The 16,208-nt window shown below is 28.0% G+C and overlaps 1 protein-coding gene across 2 annotated transcripts; it reads left to right on the forward strand.

Annotated features, from left to right (window-relative positions):
* The first annotated feature begins 8,132 nt into the window (after positions 1–8,132).
* Positions 8,133–16,169, forward strand: LOC145191688 (uncharacterized). 2 transcript variants are annotated; one of them, XM_090067514.1, is made up of 9 exons: positions 8,133–8,262; positions 10,776–10,988; positions 11,896–11,975; positions 12,196–12,325; positions 13,824–14,060; positions 14,197–14,376; positions 14,606–14,940; positions 15,061–15,154; positions 15,555–16,169. In XM_090067514.1, the coding sequence occupies exons 2-9, from the start codon at positions 10,784–10,786 to the stop codon at positions 15,746–15,748; spliced, it is 1,455 nt and encodes a 484-aa protein (XP_089923640.1). In that variant the 5' UTR covers positions 8,133–8,262; positions 10,776–10,783; the 3' UTR covers positions 15,749–16,169. The 2 variants fall into 2 exon arrangements, with proteins under 2 accessions (XP_089923640.1, XP_089923639.1); XM_090067513.1 differs by lacking the exon at positions 8,133–8,262 and adding an exon at positions 8,509–8,647 and having other exon boundaries at positions 15,555–16,166.
* Positions 16,170–16,208: the final 39 nt, after the last annotated feature.

Consider the following 16,208-nt stretch of genomic DNA (forward strand, 5'->3'; position numbering starts at 1 on the left):
ATACAATCTACATATATATATATGAAATATATATATATATGAAATTGTTAATTTGTTAAAATTTAAATAAAATTTACCAATAAATATTGTTTTATAACTGAACTTTTTATAAACTAGTTATTATAAACTTTTACAAAATGTAGTTACCAAAATTTTAAAAACAAATGCACATCAATATCACACTTATTCAGTTTTTATATAAAAACAAAACAGGATGTTTTTTTCAGTTGTTAAGATCAAATAACTAAGTTATCATATAATTAAGACTTCCTTAAATATAACAAAATTCTTTTTTTTTTTTTTTTAAGGAGTCTATAAACTAAATATAATATTTTACAGAATTCTATTTGCATGTTTTTTAAAATAATTTCTTTAAAAAGTAATAGATCATTGAAATTAAAGTTCCATATGTTTCAGTTGTTTTTCCAGTTAGATTTTTTGTGCCTAGTAAGATTATAAGCAGTTGAAAATATTAACAGCAAAAAAAAAAAAAATTTGACAGGGGTGTTTTGAGATATTGGGCCCCAAAGTTGGTTTATAGAAACTAGTTGTTTTATTAACTTTTAAGCATGTTCCTTTTATATTTTAGCATTTTAAGTACTTTTATTGAATTCAGCATCAAAAAAACATTATATATGTTTATTTTCATATTTTTGCCATTTTTATTTCTTATTTTTTTAAGAAAAATGTTTTTTCAGAATGTTATGAAAACCGGGTCATTTTGGGAAACCAGGTCAATATTAAAATTGCAGTATCTTGTCAACCGCTCAACATTTTTAGCTGAAATTTTATGTGTTAACTTTTCTTTTTAAGATGCAACAGCCAAAGAAATTTTTAAAAAATTTGAGGACCCATGGTTCAAAATTTTCTAAATTTTGGGTGATTTGATGCGGAATTACCCACTAACTATTTTTACAATATTTCAATAAAACGCGTCAGTTTCCGCTTTTGCGTAATTTCTTCCGCGCAATTCAATTATAGATTTTTCTTATATTTATGATCTTTCAGAAATGTGTGAAACACTGAAAATGTCTTATCAAAAGACTTATGCCTTTTGATAAAACTTTTTCAGTGTTTTACACATTGCTGATGGGTGAAAATGTCATAATTCTTACTAATTTTGATATTTTAAACAAGTTAGTAAAGTCGACGGTAGTTGATGCAAATGATGCGGAGAGAAATACTGCAAACATTGCTGAGCGAGAAACTCTAAAGTATAGGTAATTCTTTTGAAAATAGTTCATAAACCAACTATGTTTTATGAACTGTTTTCAAAAGACAAACCCTTACTCTCGATTTCTGGTATTACTGGGATGAAAAAAAGTTGCTTGCTCAGAAAATTCTTACTTGAGGATGCGATGTTTGTGAACATTTTTCAATATTATTTGTGATAGAAGGGTTAGATGAGATTGCTTATTTGGAAGAATTAGTAAATCACAATCTTCTAAATCCAAGCAATTATTCATTGCCAATGTGTTAGCAGATGCTTTGGACTTTCAAAAATACATATTGTGCTGTTGCTGGAAGAGTTGGAGCTATATTACAATACAAAAGTAAAGTAACAGAATGTGGGGAGAAGTTAACCATTCAAATAATGGGTTTTAATGATGACGGAATAAATGAGCATGTAGGAAGAGTTAAAAATGCAAAAGAAGCTATAAAAGTTTTCTTAAATCATCTCAAATTGCTAAAGCCATTGCTCTTTTATTTATCAAAATGTGTACAATTATTGGTTCATTGATACTCAGTATGACAGAATGGTATTGCTGTATTGCAGTAGCATATAGACAGAAACAATCAATCAGTTTATAAGTTGATGGAAAAGGAGAATAACAAGAAATATATTTTTAAAGTGTTGTAAAGTTGCTAGACTTTGTTTGAGATTTCTTGTTAACATAAAAAATTTAAAAGAGGAAAATAATTCCATGCTTGCTAAGTTCATGAAAAGTGTTAAACAATATAAGAAATGATTTTTTACTTTATTCGATAGTCATGTTTTTGATTATAGTGAAAATGTATCAATTTTTTGTTGACTTGTTTTTTTTTTTATATAAAGAAAGAAATTCATTGCTTCATACTGTGCTTGGTAAGTTAATTGTGCAAGTTAAAAAATTTTTAATATTGCTTTTAAATATGTTGACTGTTTTTGATGAAAAATATCAATCAGGAAAAAAAAAAAAAAAAAAACAACGAAAGATGACCACTAAAAACTTGTAATATTTAAAATAGATAAGAGACTAAAGTTATGCAAAATAATTTTATAAAATAGGATAAACTACATTCTTTTTTGTTCTTAGCAAGTTATTGTCATTTTTCAATCTATTTTAATACAAAATGCAAGAAAATACCCATTATTCCTTACAAGCTTTGTATTTGAGGCAAACAAGTTGAGTTTTTGTCAAAAAACAGCTCATTTTTTTGACTTTTTGCTGACTTTGGGTGTGAAATGAAAATGTTTTTTAAAATTTGTACAAGTTTTATTTTTCTCTGTTTAAAAAAATTTACAATAATTAAAATGGAAAGTTTTTTTAGATTTATGGGTGTGAATGTGATATATTCTTGTACAAATCCCCAAATGTAGGCTTCCATCAAAATTTCATTGTAATCCCTGATATCTGTGTTCAAAGTTCACTATGTCTTGGTTGAATAGCTTTCCTCTGAATATCCTCCTATATTCTCCTTGAAGTTTTGAAGATGACAATCAAGGATATGGACCTTCAAGGACATCTTACAACCCATTTGGCCATAGCTTTTAACCAATATTTGTCGGTCTTGTTGTTGGCAAGAAAGCCTTATGCCACAGAAATAAAACTTTCCTAGGCTTTCTTCTCCTTCCTCATAAGCTTCTTTGGAAATTATGATCACTCTCCTAACTCGCGGTTCAATTAAGACACCATCCTTCACCTTTACCTCTGATAGCTTGGAAAAGAAGTCTTGAAAATACTTTAAGACTGTCGAGTTTTTATTAAGACCTGTAACAAACTGCTTCATCAGTCCTAATTTGATGTGAAGTGGGGGAAAAAAAATCTTTTGAGGATCCACCAATGACTTATACTGGAAACTGTGCCTTCTCATTGAGAACTCAGTCCTTTCAAGCCAGTCTTTTTCTTGCAATACGCTGTTCTGTCTCTACTATCCCAAAGACAGAGATAGCATAGAAACTTGGTAAAACCTCCTTGGATCCCATCAAAAATGCTACCATTTTGAAGTTTCCTATAACCTCCTAGCCATTATATTTCAAAGCTCTGAGAAGAAGCTTGACACTGCTATAGTCTTCTTTTAGATGTACTGAGTGAGCAAAGGAGGTGAGAAAAGTATGTATGTTTCAATTGTGCAGCTTTAAGGGTTTTGGAAGAGCTGTCAATTAAAAGTCGTTATTATATGAATTACATGCAATTCCAATAGTTTCAAACAAGCCTGATACATCATTGCAGCAGGACAACATATCTTCCTTCATAAAGAAGCATGAGAAGCATTTTCTTTGGCTCATTACTTGTTCACTTTTATCAAATAAATCTCACTCCTTCTGCCTTGAAATTAATAGTTCAGCATTTGACTTTGCAAGCAAAGATTTTTGATAAGGTCATTGAGTTCTTCCTAATTTAGATAGTGAGCATTTCTGCTACCACTACTTCAGCAAGATGGTGTTCTATACTGCTTTCTATATTGCAGTGTCTTTTGAACTGCTGCTTTCTTATAATGGTTTATTCCTTGCTGGAGGTGTAGATACAGGAAAGTTTGGACTGTGTGGTACTGGTACAATAGAAGAAGGAATATCTTCTAAAGATTTTTTGCAGTGCTCACAAGCAAAGTGAGGTGCCCAGGTCTTGTCTTGGTCTTCAACTTGGTCTTCAACTAGTAAAATATACTTTGTAACCTGCATACATTTTTTTAGATGTCATTGAGAACTTCTTTGCTCTTGTCTTGATGAACTGACCACATATGTAGCAGAGTGCACCTGGAGAACGATTGCAACCTGTTGATGCAATCGCACTTCTTTTGATCAACTATTTTCTGATTATTTTTTTTAATTATTATTTTGTATTGTTTTCACTTGTTTTCCCAATTTTACAACTGATATTTTTGTCATGAAACGTTTGCAAAGATTCTTAGCTCACTTGAAAATAAGAAGCATCTTGTAATATATTATGAAAAAGCCAAATTTTAATATTCGTTACCTTAATCGCAAAAGCAAAGTTTCAGGACCGAAATTGTTTTCATTCATGTTGTTTAGTTTAAAAAAAAACTGGAAAATTATAGTTTTATTCTAGGAATTTTTTTTATTCAAGAAACTTGTTAAATTGTGATATTCAATATTTAAAAAACATTACTCATAGAATGTTTAAAAACCTATGAAGTTTTTTTTTTATTATTAATTTATGCTTTTGTTTTCATGTGAACAGCAGCTTAATATAATTAAGGTGGTACACCAGGGAAAAAATGAAACTGTGAAATATTATATAAAATGTATCTTTTTGATGAAAACTTGTTTTAATAAAGTGTTATAAGTATTTTTATTTAAAAAGATAAATTTTAAAACTTATTAAAAATGCATAATAGCGGAAAAAAGAACAACAAAGGCTGTATTTCAAAACATAATATCTTTATCTAGTGAAAAGATTATGGATTAAAAATCGATACAGTTATAAAACAACTTATTATATACCGTTTAACCCATGCATTTTTAAATTTTTTGAAAATTACTCTTTTTATCACGAATTTACTAAAAAAATTGAAAATTTTTGACTTCCTCTATAGATTTATAGCAATAACTTTTTATCTAACCAAATCCAAGAAAAACCCATAGGTCAACCGGAGCATCAATATTAAATAAACATTTCCTGAAAATTTCAGCTCATAAACATAAACTGTACTTAAGTTATCATGTTTTGAACTTTAAAAAACCCTAAAAAAACATTTATGCAAAAAAAACAAGAAATAAAAAAGAATAGATCATTTTGAAGTGTTAAAACTACTAAAAACCACCAGCTACATAAAATTCTTTTTTCTTATCCTGTTTAGCATCACGGGAAACCATTTTATTTGATCTTAAAGATTTTCTCCTACTTTTTCCTTCATTATTCGATTTTAAATTCATTCGTTTAACACGAGCAATATTTGCTAAAATTGATTTTTTACAAGTTACTGAACCGATTAAACCATAATACTTTAGTACATTTAAGACACCATTTGCACCATCATTGTAATGGATCACTGCTGAATGAACACCCATTTCAAGAACATTTTTCCCTACAAAGTTGTTTTTTTACTTTTTTCTGGTTTATTTTTTGATAAAACTCTTAGTGAAGTGTAAGTACACGTAGACCAGCCACAAGCTGAGCAGTTCATATTAAGTAAATGAGAAAAACTGTGACTTAATTTATCTTCAATTAAAAGTGGAGAATAACAGCACTGACAAACTGTTTTTGAAATCAAACTTTTTAACATGGTAAAATTAATCAAAACGAAATAGTTATCAATTTGTTTATCATCAAAACTTTCAATACTATTGTAACTAGTTTCTTAGCACTGAGACTGGAACAACTGATGAAGACGGAGATATTAAAGGCTGAACAGTAGAATAATTTTTATTAGGATGACATCCAGTCCATTATCTTTTAACTTTTCTAGATAAATTTTTTTTACTTGACATCTTAACAAAAAAAAAAATCAAACAAGCAACAAGAACGTTTGTGCTCTGTTTAATAAGGTTTGTGACTTCTATCAATGCAGTTTAGACCGGGAAAACAAGAGCAATTCTTTCTTGATGACTTTATGCTTTCATCTCAAAATTGCTATTGAAAAAAACAAGTCCAAAATCACTTCCAAAACAAGTTAAAAACTTGTTGCTATGAGGTTGCTAGGGAATTTTATATGATAGTGGGGCTCAAGTAGGTCAAAGTTAAGCTATATATTTAAACAAGTATGTCGAAAGTTTTTTTTATAAAGTCAACTTAAAGGGTCAATCTTTCATAAAACTGAAAAAAAAAAAAAGTCAAAAAAAATTTTTTTTTTGTCATTTTTCTACCTGATGTACCACCTGGTGTACCACCTGATGTACCACCTGGTGTACCACCTTAACTTAGTTTGAATTTTAAATAAAGTAAATAAATGTAAGCTTTTGTACCACAAATAATTTAAATACTTTAAAATTTTATTCTGCAATTTACGTTTAAATTGTCTTTAAATACTTATTTTTATCTGCAGCTCAACATTTCTGTATACAAACCTCAATAATACTATGAAAGCTTATAGCTTTCTCGCAGAGAACACGTTGCATTTTTAAAATCTTCTTTACTCATTTAAAACTCTGCTCTGCAAAAGTTTCGCATTCAATTTAAACTTTATAAAATGCCTCAAACACGTTCACAAAAAAAACCGCCCAAACTAAATTTATGTGATTTCAAGGGAACTACAGTGGTGTGACCTAACAAAGTCCTATGCTTTAAGAAAGTCTTAATTTAAGAAATGACAAATTTCGTATATATAAAAGAAACATTTGCGGAAAATAACTTTGTTGTTTTAACTAGATATTTAGATAAAATAACTAAATTTTTTTCTCTAAATGTTTATTTTATGTATACGAAATTTGTCATTTCTTAAATTAGGACTTTCTTAAAGCATAGGACTTTGTTAAGTCATACCACGGTACGTCAATTTCCAAAATCTCAAGAGTTTTCTTAAGATTTATCAATTCAGATTCATCAATACTTCCATGGTCTAGACCCTCCAACCTACAAAACTCAAGTAAAAGAGCCTCAAATAAATTATCATAATTAATTCCAAACTCTTGAATGATAGGAACAAGTGTTTTTTCATGATGAATGTAAGCAAGCAACTATTCGTTATTTTGTATGAAAGTTTGATTTCTAAACGTTTAATTCAAGCAGTAGGCAGTCATATCATGCAACTTTTGGTTTTTGAAGTTTGAAATTTAGCATGATTTGTTTAGGCATAAGCTTTTGAATGTTGGCTTTTGAGTTATGATAGAATAACTCTGTATTGCTGATGTAGTGTGAAAAATGTTTGAAAAATATTTAACATGGAATTTTACATTTGACTTTTTTTAAAAGGTTGTATATTGAATTGGGGCAAGTTCGAAAAGCTGAGTAATTTTTCTGCTTTCATATATATCTATCAATGGGAAAATATTAAAACCATGGAATCTAGTGGAATCTCTTAGTTTTTTGATCGAACTCCTGATTAAATAGATAAAAAAAAAAAGAAGCAATTTGGGGCACCTTTTTTAAGATCTTAGGAATGACAATTGAAAACTAAAATGCAGTGTCAAAAATATTGTTTACAGTTGCCAAATATTTTATACATATGCCTTTAAATTAAATTGATACTAAAGCGATAATTTTGTGCGCGAATTTCGCAGTAAAAAATAATGTCTCAGGAAAAGGTGAAAAAAACTGGTGAATCCTTAAAAATTAACCAAAAAGCAATTAATTCCAGTTTTCTAGTGGTATTAGTTACATTATAACTCAATTTATTAGTTCCAAGCTATTGTTGTTGTTGTTTTTTTGTTTGTTTTTTTTTTTTGTTTTTTTTTTGTTTTTGTTTGTTTTTGTTTTTTTTTATTTGGGGGGGGGGGGGGTGCCAGTTTTGAATTTTAACTCACTGTGGGTATCTCCCAAAAACTTTTTAACTAATAATCTCTTATTTTGAAGAGATAAAAAAAAAAAAAAAAAAAAAAAATGATCATGACCGAAATGAGTAAAGCAGATCAAAGTCATATAGGAAACGTAATTAAGTAGATAAAAGTAGTTTTTGTTGGCGCAGCTATAAGTGTCACTCCTAAACGATCTTTCTCGTCAACACGTAAATTGAAAACTTAGCTTCAATGTATTATGTCACAAAAGCGATTCAATGCATTAGCAATTCCTTCTTCTCACAAAGAACTTTCTGGTTTTTTCCTAAATTTTTATTTCAATTACTGCTATTCCCATCTCCAGCGGATAAAAGAAACTTGCATTATTAAGACCTTTAAAATCTTCTTTTTTTTTTTTTAATTTTTGATTAATTTCGGATAAATCCGTTGCAAATGCATATACTTACTTATTGAGCATTGCTATGTGTAAACCAACCCTAATAGAGTAAGATTACACACGCGCTTAGTATTTATAATTAATCTTTATCTGGGTTTTAACTCATCTTAGCTAAATTTGTAAGAATATTTATTAGTTACCCATAAAGCATAACATTTTTTATAAATAAATATGCAAAAAGGTTTTTTAACTGATTGATCATCTGGGTTATGTAGGTATTTTGTCTCCTCTTTTGTAAACTCTATTTGATTTACAGTAATTTTGAGCACATTTTTATGAATAAAAGAAGTATTTTCATAAATTATGTATGTATGTATACACACACACACACACACACACACACACACACACACACACACACACACACACACACACACACACACACACACACACACACACACACACACACACACACTCATATTGTTTGTGTGCGTATGATTATGTGACATTTTATACATGTTGCACATATATATTTTCTTTCAGATAAATGTATTAATGATTTTCTGTCAAACAATTAATAGAATGAAGAAGAGTTGAAGTTGCTTTTTCATTATATGTTCCAAGAATGAAGATGTTTCTTTTTTTCTGTTTTTTTGGTTAGTTATCTTATACTTTTGCTAAACTAAAAGTTTATCCTGAAAAATCTAATAATTGAAAGCCATATTTGTATTCAACTATTTTATCTTTTACATTTATTAAGTAAGTGCATATTATTTAAACTCGAATTTTATTTCATAACTTTAAAACAAAATTTCTGCATTTAGGATTTTTATCTTTAAAATTGAGAAAATCAAAAGTAATTTTTTTTTTTTTGCTACATATATGAAAATGCTGATTTACAAAATATCAATAAAGAAAATAGTTTAAGTTCCATTAGGGTTATCCCAAATCAAATATACTGTGGTCATTTTCTTTGGCTATTTATGGCATAAAACTTTTATTTAAAACTATGAATTATGACTTTTGCCTCAAAAACTACTATTTCAACATCTTCCATTTTGGCACATATCTTTTAAAGTTTAAACCAAAGAATACTGAAATTTTTTCTTATTAAATATGTATGTAATTATCTGCATGTTTTGGAAATATGGTTGATGGAAGTTACACAGATCACAGCACAAGTTTTGCTGTCTTAAGTTTGATTTTAGCCAATTTTAGGTTACTGAATTGAAAATGACAATCATTTTAAGCTTTCACATCAAGTATTTATTCTACAACCTGTTTTATGGTATGAAGTATAAATATATTGGATAATTTGTTAAATCACATTGTTAGTAAAGATAGATTGATAAATGATATTGCTCAAATCCATGCTGTTTAATTACAAATGAGTGTGAAATTGAGAAGTATAACATCATAGATCAGTAAAAGGAAAATAGTAAAGATTAACATATTCATTAATCAATTTACTCATGTAATATTAATTTTTTTAATATACACATTATTCATAAAATTTTTACTTACAGCAATATCTGAAGTACTTCATGCCTGATTATCTTTTTAAATATCATAACAGTAATCTGCAAGCATCGGTATGTTCCATCAGCTTTGATTTCTCTTCTCTAAAGCCTAAATATCTTGATGAAAGTGCTCACCCTGCTCATTACTCACATAAAAAAAATTTCTAGCATGGTTTCTACAACATTCATAATTTTCTACTTTTGTATTCCCAAAAAAGTTTTTTGGCTTTTTTTTTCTGTCAGTCATTGAATTTGTAAAATATGAGTCTTTCATTAAATTTCTGATTTTTGGTTGATCATAAAGGCTATTTAAATAATAAATCTCATCTATGATCTGTTGTTCAAGTGCTATTTTTTTTTTTGCATTTAGATTTAAAAGAATTCCCTCTGTGTTCATAAGGCGTCTTTGTTGAATTATATTAAAAAAAAAAAAAACTGGGAAAAAACTTTGTGTTTGGTTTTCTACATTTGTGGTACAAGTGTTAGAAGCTAGATTTCTTTTTAATGATTTTATTGAGTTGTAATGACTATTGCTTTGTTATCTATGCTAGAATATCAGAAGTCTATCAAATTAACCTTCTGGGTGTTTTTTAGTCTGGTCTTGGTTTTGATTATTAGTTTTAATTTGCTTTTGCTTTTGTTAAGAGCACTTATTGTATGTTTAACTTTCCACTGCACTGTGTCTTCTAAATCAATCAAGCAATCAATCATTTAATTAATTATGCATATTTTTTATTGGTGATGAGATTCAAACTTACAATGCATACAAAGGAAAATAGTTCAAACTGCTGGATAGTTAATTCCTTTAGGTTTTATACCTTTTTTAAGTGTGACTGCTAATTCTTCCTCTCCTATCTTTAGTGCAGTTGTTAGTTTCCTCTCTTCCATTGTTGCTCTCTTTTATCCCACTCTTCCATCCCATTCTTAGTACAAAGCTTATTTACCTTAAGTTCAAATTACAAAAAGTTAAGAAACAGTTTGGAAATTTTTAGCATTGTTAATTTTGTTATAAGCGGTAAGTTTTTGAGTAAGTAATTTTTTTATAAGTGTTTTGTGTATACTTGAATCCCATCGTGTTTCAAATACTAACTTAAAATGAGTATAAAAATATTTGTGAGCGTTGAGAGTTTTATTGTTGATTATTTACTTTATTGTGATTAACTTTTTCTAATATTTTTAGTAGAAAAAGAACTTTTTCTAACAAGAACTTTTCTGTTTAAAAATGCACAAAAGTGTTTTTTAACTTTTCTTTTATTTTTTTTAGGTTGTTTGATGCATGAAATAGAAACCAGGTTTTGTGGTTCAGTGTCTGTGTTTGATTATGTTTGCACAAAATTTGATAATACTGTCATAGTATTATCTGCAAAACCTTGTGTTTCAAAGACTCACGTTTCACTAACAATCATGAGAACCGGCTCTTCTTCATTCTTTTACAATATCAAAACTGACAAAATAATTGTTGATCCAATTAGAATAGGTAAATTTTTTTGGAATTATTTGCTTTGTGTAATTGTTAATCCATTTCTATATGTTAAGATTGTTTGTACTTATGTTCACTAGAGGGGTTAATTTTTAGAAGTCTCTCAAGACCCATAATTATTTAACAGGTCTTCATATAAAAGAAAAATTTTTTTTTTCAAAAGCGTATCAACCAGTCAAAAGAACTGAAACAGAAATTTCAAAAATAAAAAAATAAAAAAGAACTTATTGAAATCATTTAAAGTTTATTTTAATAAATCTGTAAACCATCTTTAAAGGTTACATTTTTGATTATTTTTAACCAAATTGTATTCTTGATTCTTTAATTTCAAAAATGATTTTTTAAAAGTTATTTTTAAATGAAGATACTTTTTTAAAAAATCTCTATCTAATTTCACTAAACTTAATGTTATTTTATCATATGAAACATGCCTAAAGGGTATGCAACACTTTTTTTTAAAAAGTGAAAAATTAACCACCTTAATGTTTACTACATCTGTTGTTTACGATGATATCTTAAGGTATGCATCAAACTTTTTATATCAGTACCTTGTAGGACACTAATTCATATTAATATTATTATTATTTTTTTTTTTTTTCGTAGAAGAATAAGTAAAAAAAGTTTCAGTTTTTCTCCTCACACTTTCATCTTCAAAGTGTATATCTCTGTAACTATTAAGAAGAGGACATCAAAATCACAAAAAGTTATATAAAGTTCATCAAAGAAGGAGATTCTGAAAAAATCTGATTTATTGTTGTATACCTCCAGGGTACTGATATATTTACTCTTTTAAAGCATTTAAACAAATCTGTTTAAACGCACCACATTAAGAATGTTTGCATGACTTTAAGCTGAATGCTTTTAAGTAAGTTAAAGTTATTTTAGATAAATTTTTTCTTTTAAGGGAATAGTTCAACTGGGATTTTTCTTGAGATACATGATTACCCCAGCAATATCTCGTATAAAGACCGTTTGCATGTTAAGGTAGTTTTTTTTTCAAGATAATCAAAAGTTTAATGACTTCCCTTCAAAGTGTAGGTTTAAAAAAATGAGTAATTAGAGAGTTTTCACTAGACTAAGTAGCCACATAAGATACTGTTGCTTAAACCTTTCTATTTTTTTTCTTCCTTCTGCGTTAAAATATTTACTTTAAAATTGCAAAATCAACATAGTTTTCTTTTATATACTGTATATTTATGTCTAGGTTAGAGCTGTAGTTCTTGACATTGCTGGTAAATTTTTGCATGACTTAGAAGATGTTTTTGAAGCTTATATTCCGATGGACCCTTCCAAATGTCAAGAAAGTTTGCTTGGGGACAACATTGATAAAATGAGTGAGTTTTTCTTTTTCTTTTTTTACTAAACAAATAAGTTACACAACTAAAGGAGGTAGTTACCGAAACTTTTTTTTAATATCTTTCTATTATAAACATTATATTATGCTATACTATATTATCTTACTTTATGTTGTGTTATATATATGTATATATATGTGTGTGTGTGTATGTATGTATGTATGTATGTATGTACATATATATATACTATTGTAGAAATTATGTTTATATTTCCAGGAAGAGTGCTCAATACAGAGTAGTATAAGTAGAGTAAATATATTATTATTATTATTATTATTATTATTATTATTATTATTATTATTATTATTATTATTATTATTATTATTATTATTATTATTATTATTATTATTATTATTATTGTTATTATTGTTATTATTATTATTACTATTATTATTGTTATTATTATTATTGTTATACAAACTAAATAATTAGCTAGGTTTATATAAAATTACTTAAAGTTTCATGCAATAGCAATCATCAGATGTTATCTGATGATATGATGATCATCATGTTGTCGCTTAAAAGTTACCTACAATTAGTTTATATAGACAATTTCTATAACTTAACATACTTTGTAGCTGTAATATGAATTATGTAATTGAAATCATTGTTCAATCAGTAAATCAACTATTGTAAGTTCATTTCAGTAATCACTGCACTTTCCAACAAGTTAACAACTAAACTAAATTTTGTGCCTGAAATTTGCTTAGCTTCTTTGGTGTTCCATTGTGGAATTTCCTACATCACATACATGGTGATTTTTACCAGTATCAAGAAAGTTTTAGCATTTTTCCTTTACAAATGGAATTTTTATGATTGCATGCCCAGTTGCCTTCACTTCCCAGACATAAGAGTGAAGGGGGTATCCTTTGTTTATGAATAAAAGTTTGTATATCATAAGTGCGGCACATTCACAGCAGTCTTCTGACCCATTATTAGGAATGGAATTTTGCTTATCAGGTGGTGCAGGTTAAAATTTCACTAAAAAACAATTCCATTTATAAATGGAGTTTCATTTATTGCATATCTAAAATTTAACGCAACATGTTGATTAAAGTAAAAAAGTACTTGTGTTTATAAATATATTTTTTTGTTTTTTTTACAATGTGCAAACAGTCATAAGATTTCATTTTGGACCAGAAATTTTTGATTGCAATTATGATAACCTTTTAATATACTAAGAATGTGTTTAATATTAAAAATGTTTTTAAAATAATATTAAAAATTTAGTGTATTAAAAGTTGTTCAATCAAAGTGAGAAATGAAAAATGGTTATAAAAATATTTTTATATCAAATAACAGATGACAAGTATCTGTACTTAAAAACATTACTTCAAACTCTAAAATCACAAACATTTTTTTTTATATAACATTTATTGACAAAAACTTGAGAAAAACAAAAAATATATTTTCCTTTTTTTTTAGTTTTATTTGTTCAATACTTTTATGCAATTTATTTTAAACATTTTTTATTTAGGGCTTGATACAGTGAATTCAGATGATGGGTTTATGAACACTACATTTTGTGATAGATCCATGCGTTTGGGAGATTTCTCTACATTGTGCTACATCTCTTTAAAAGGAATATTTCTCACTGTTCTTGATGTTTGTGCAATTCCCTACAGTATTACTGTTATAGCTATTAATCCTCCACACAATGTTGAGGTTATCAAGACTTTCACTGAGAAGAATGACATGCTTATTCCTATGAATTGTATTTATTTAATTTATAATTGTATCCAATTTATGCTGTTACAAAATTTGGTAGATAAGATAATATTTTGAAAAAATCATATAGCAATTATTATAAAAGTTGAAGGATTGCTATGAGTATTTGACTTCTTGTTTAGCTCTTAATCAGATTGGAGGGGACGAGTGTGGTGTCAAGCTGACGATGTTTCACAGTCATGGATTCTCTCATGAAAAACATCATGTTGTACTCACCTATACTTGTAAAGATCTCTTACGATTTTCAGAGAATGTTATAGATGATTCCTATTATACAACGTATGGTCTTGTATGTCCTGAGTGTAAGTCCTTCCATCCCCTAAGTTTTCAAAACAACAATAAAAACCAACTGACTTTTAAATTTACAATCATAAAAAATGTAATCAAGTTATAAATTTAATTGAAATTCTAATTCTATTCTTCACTAGTGTAAAAATCGTATTTACAAATCGTTCATTTTTTTTAAAAAAAACATCAGCTGATTTTTTATTTTGAATAGTTTTAAAGTAAAAAAATTTTAAATATATTTAGCAAATTGTGAAAAATTAGATGTGAATAAACAGAACTGCACTGTTAATGTCATCTCAAGCAAAAAAACACTTCAAATGACAGCTGAAATAACATTAGACAGGTGCCATAAAACTAAAACTGCGGCTCATGTGCGCATAGAGATTGAAGGTTTTAAACAGGCTTATTCAGCCTATTTGGGATGGAGTGATCACTTCACTATACGTCAAAATGCTAACAGATCTATTTTTGATTTGGGAGATGTGACCACCATTGAGAGTGGCTATTTACCTATTAGTGGTGGCGAAATTAGTTTGTACGTAAAAGAGGATTCGTTGGTACCTGCTTTGCACGTTGTGGTATATTTAATTGTTTCTTTTTTTATTTTTGAACAATCGAGTTACTTGACTCGATTGTCATTCTCACACTTTATTTTAGAATTCTTGTTACTTAACTCTTTTTTTTTTATTATTTTTAAGGTACTCCGTCATTACCCAGATTTTACTGATGCGTTTCCACTTGTTCGAAGTATGTTCGTTTATAACAAAGATGAACTATGCAGCAAGGTAGAAAGTAAGTAGACTGGCTTATCGAGCAAAATTAAAACTTGTAAATCTTACTTTTTATTACATAAATTTTAGAGTTGACCAAACTTATAAAGTTAGGAAAGAGGTATTTTTATGCCAACTAGAAGCTATCGAATTCAGCCTCTTGCACGCTTGATGACGTGTGTAGTTTTTTTTTGATCTTTTTAATCGTTTCAATCTTAAACTTTTTTTTTTTTGATTTCACTTAAAAGGGTTTTTGAAAGCAGCGTAAATCATTTAATACCGATACTTTAGTGTTGAATCGTTTCTATGATTTTTTGCCTCACATTCGTTATCAAATAGTTATGCAAATGACGTCAGACATTAGGCAATCATGGTCTGATATAAAAGTCTAAGATAAAAGAAGTTTTTCTTTTGCCTTTAAGCGAAATCTGATGGCAGCACTTTGGTAAAGACAGTGGTCCCGATCGTGTGTTTTCTCTTTATTTTACTCGTTGCTGTCATTGTCTTTCTCGTTAGAAAAAGGATGAGACAAACTTATAACAAGCATGGCGATGGCTTACCTTACCAGATTGAATTAGGCGAAGACGATGATTTTGAAAGGTTTGATGCAAGTTGACCATAGCTTTTCTTATTTTCTTATTTTTTTTTTTATTTTTTTATTTTTTTTATTTTTTTTTTGTTTTTTGCGTGGACTAAAAAATGTTAAATATAAAAAGTATTTATAGTATTTAATATTTATCTTAATTTTTTACTAAAATAACTTCCCTCCCCCTCTCCCTCCCCAATCACAGGATTCGTTTTTTTAAACTTGAACACACATATTGCGATATTAGTGTTATTGTTCTTGAGAAGACAAGTGTTCTTTTCAATTTTTTTCTTTATCGTTTTTTTTTTTTTCTTATTCGTCGACCTTTGGGGTGAGTGAATTTTTTTACGAACCTGTTTTTAATTTTCGCAAAAGTTTTGGAGAGCTTTGTTATTTTGATTGCGATCGTTGTTTTTTAGATTTTTAGGATTCTACAGCATTTTTTTTTTTAAGATTTAAAGCTTTTATTCAAACTTGAAACTAAAGTTTT

Source organism: Hydra viridissima, unplaced genomic scaffold (genome assembly GCF_058129835.1).
Source record: "Hydra viridissima isolate aposymbiotic clone 2 unplaced genomic scaffold, HvirCarnegie_v1 scaffold_11, whole genome shotgun sequence".
Lineage (NCBI taxonomy): Eukaryota > Metazoa > Cnidaria > Hydrozoa > Anthoathecata > Hydridae > Hydra > Hydra viridissima.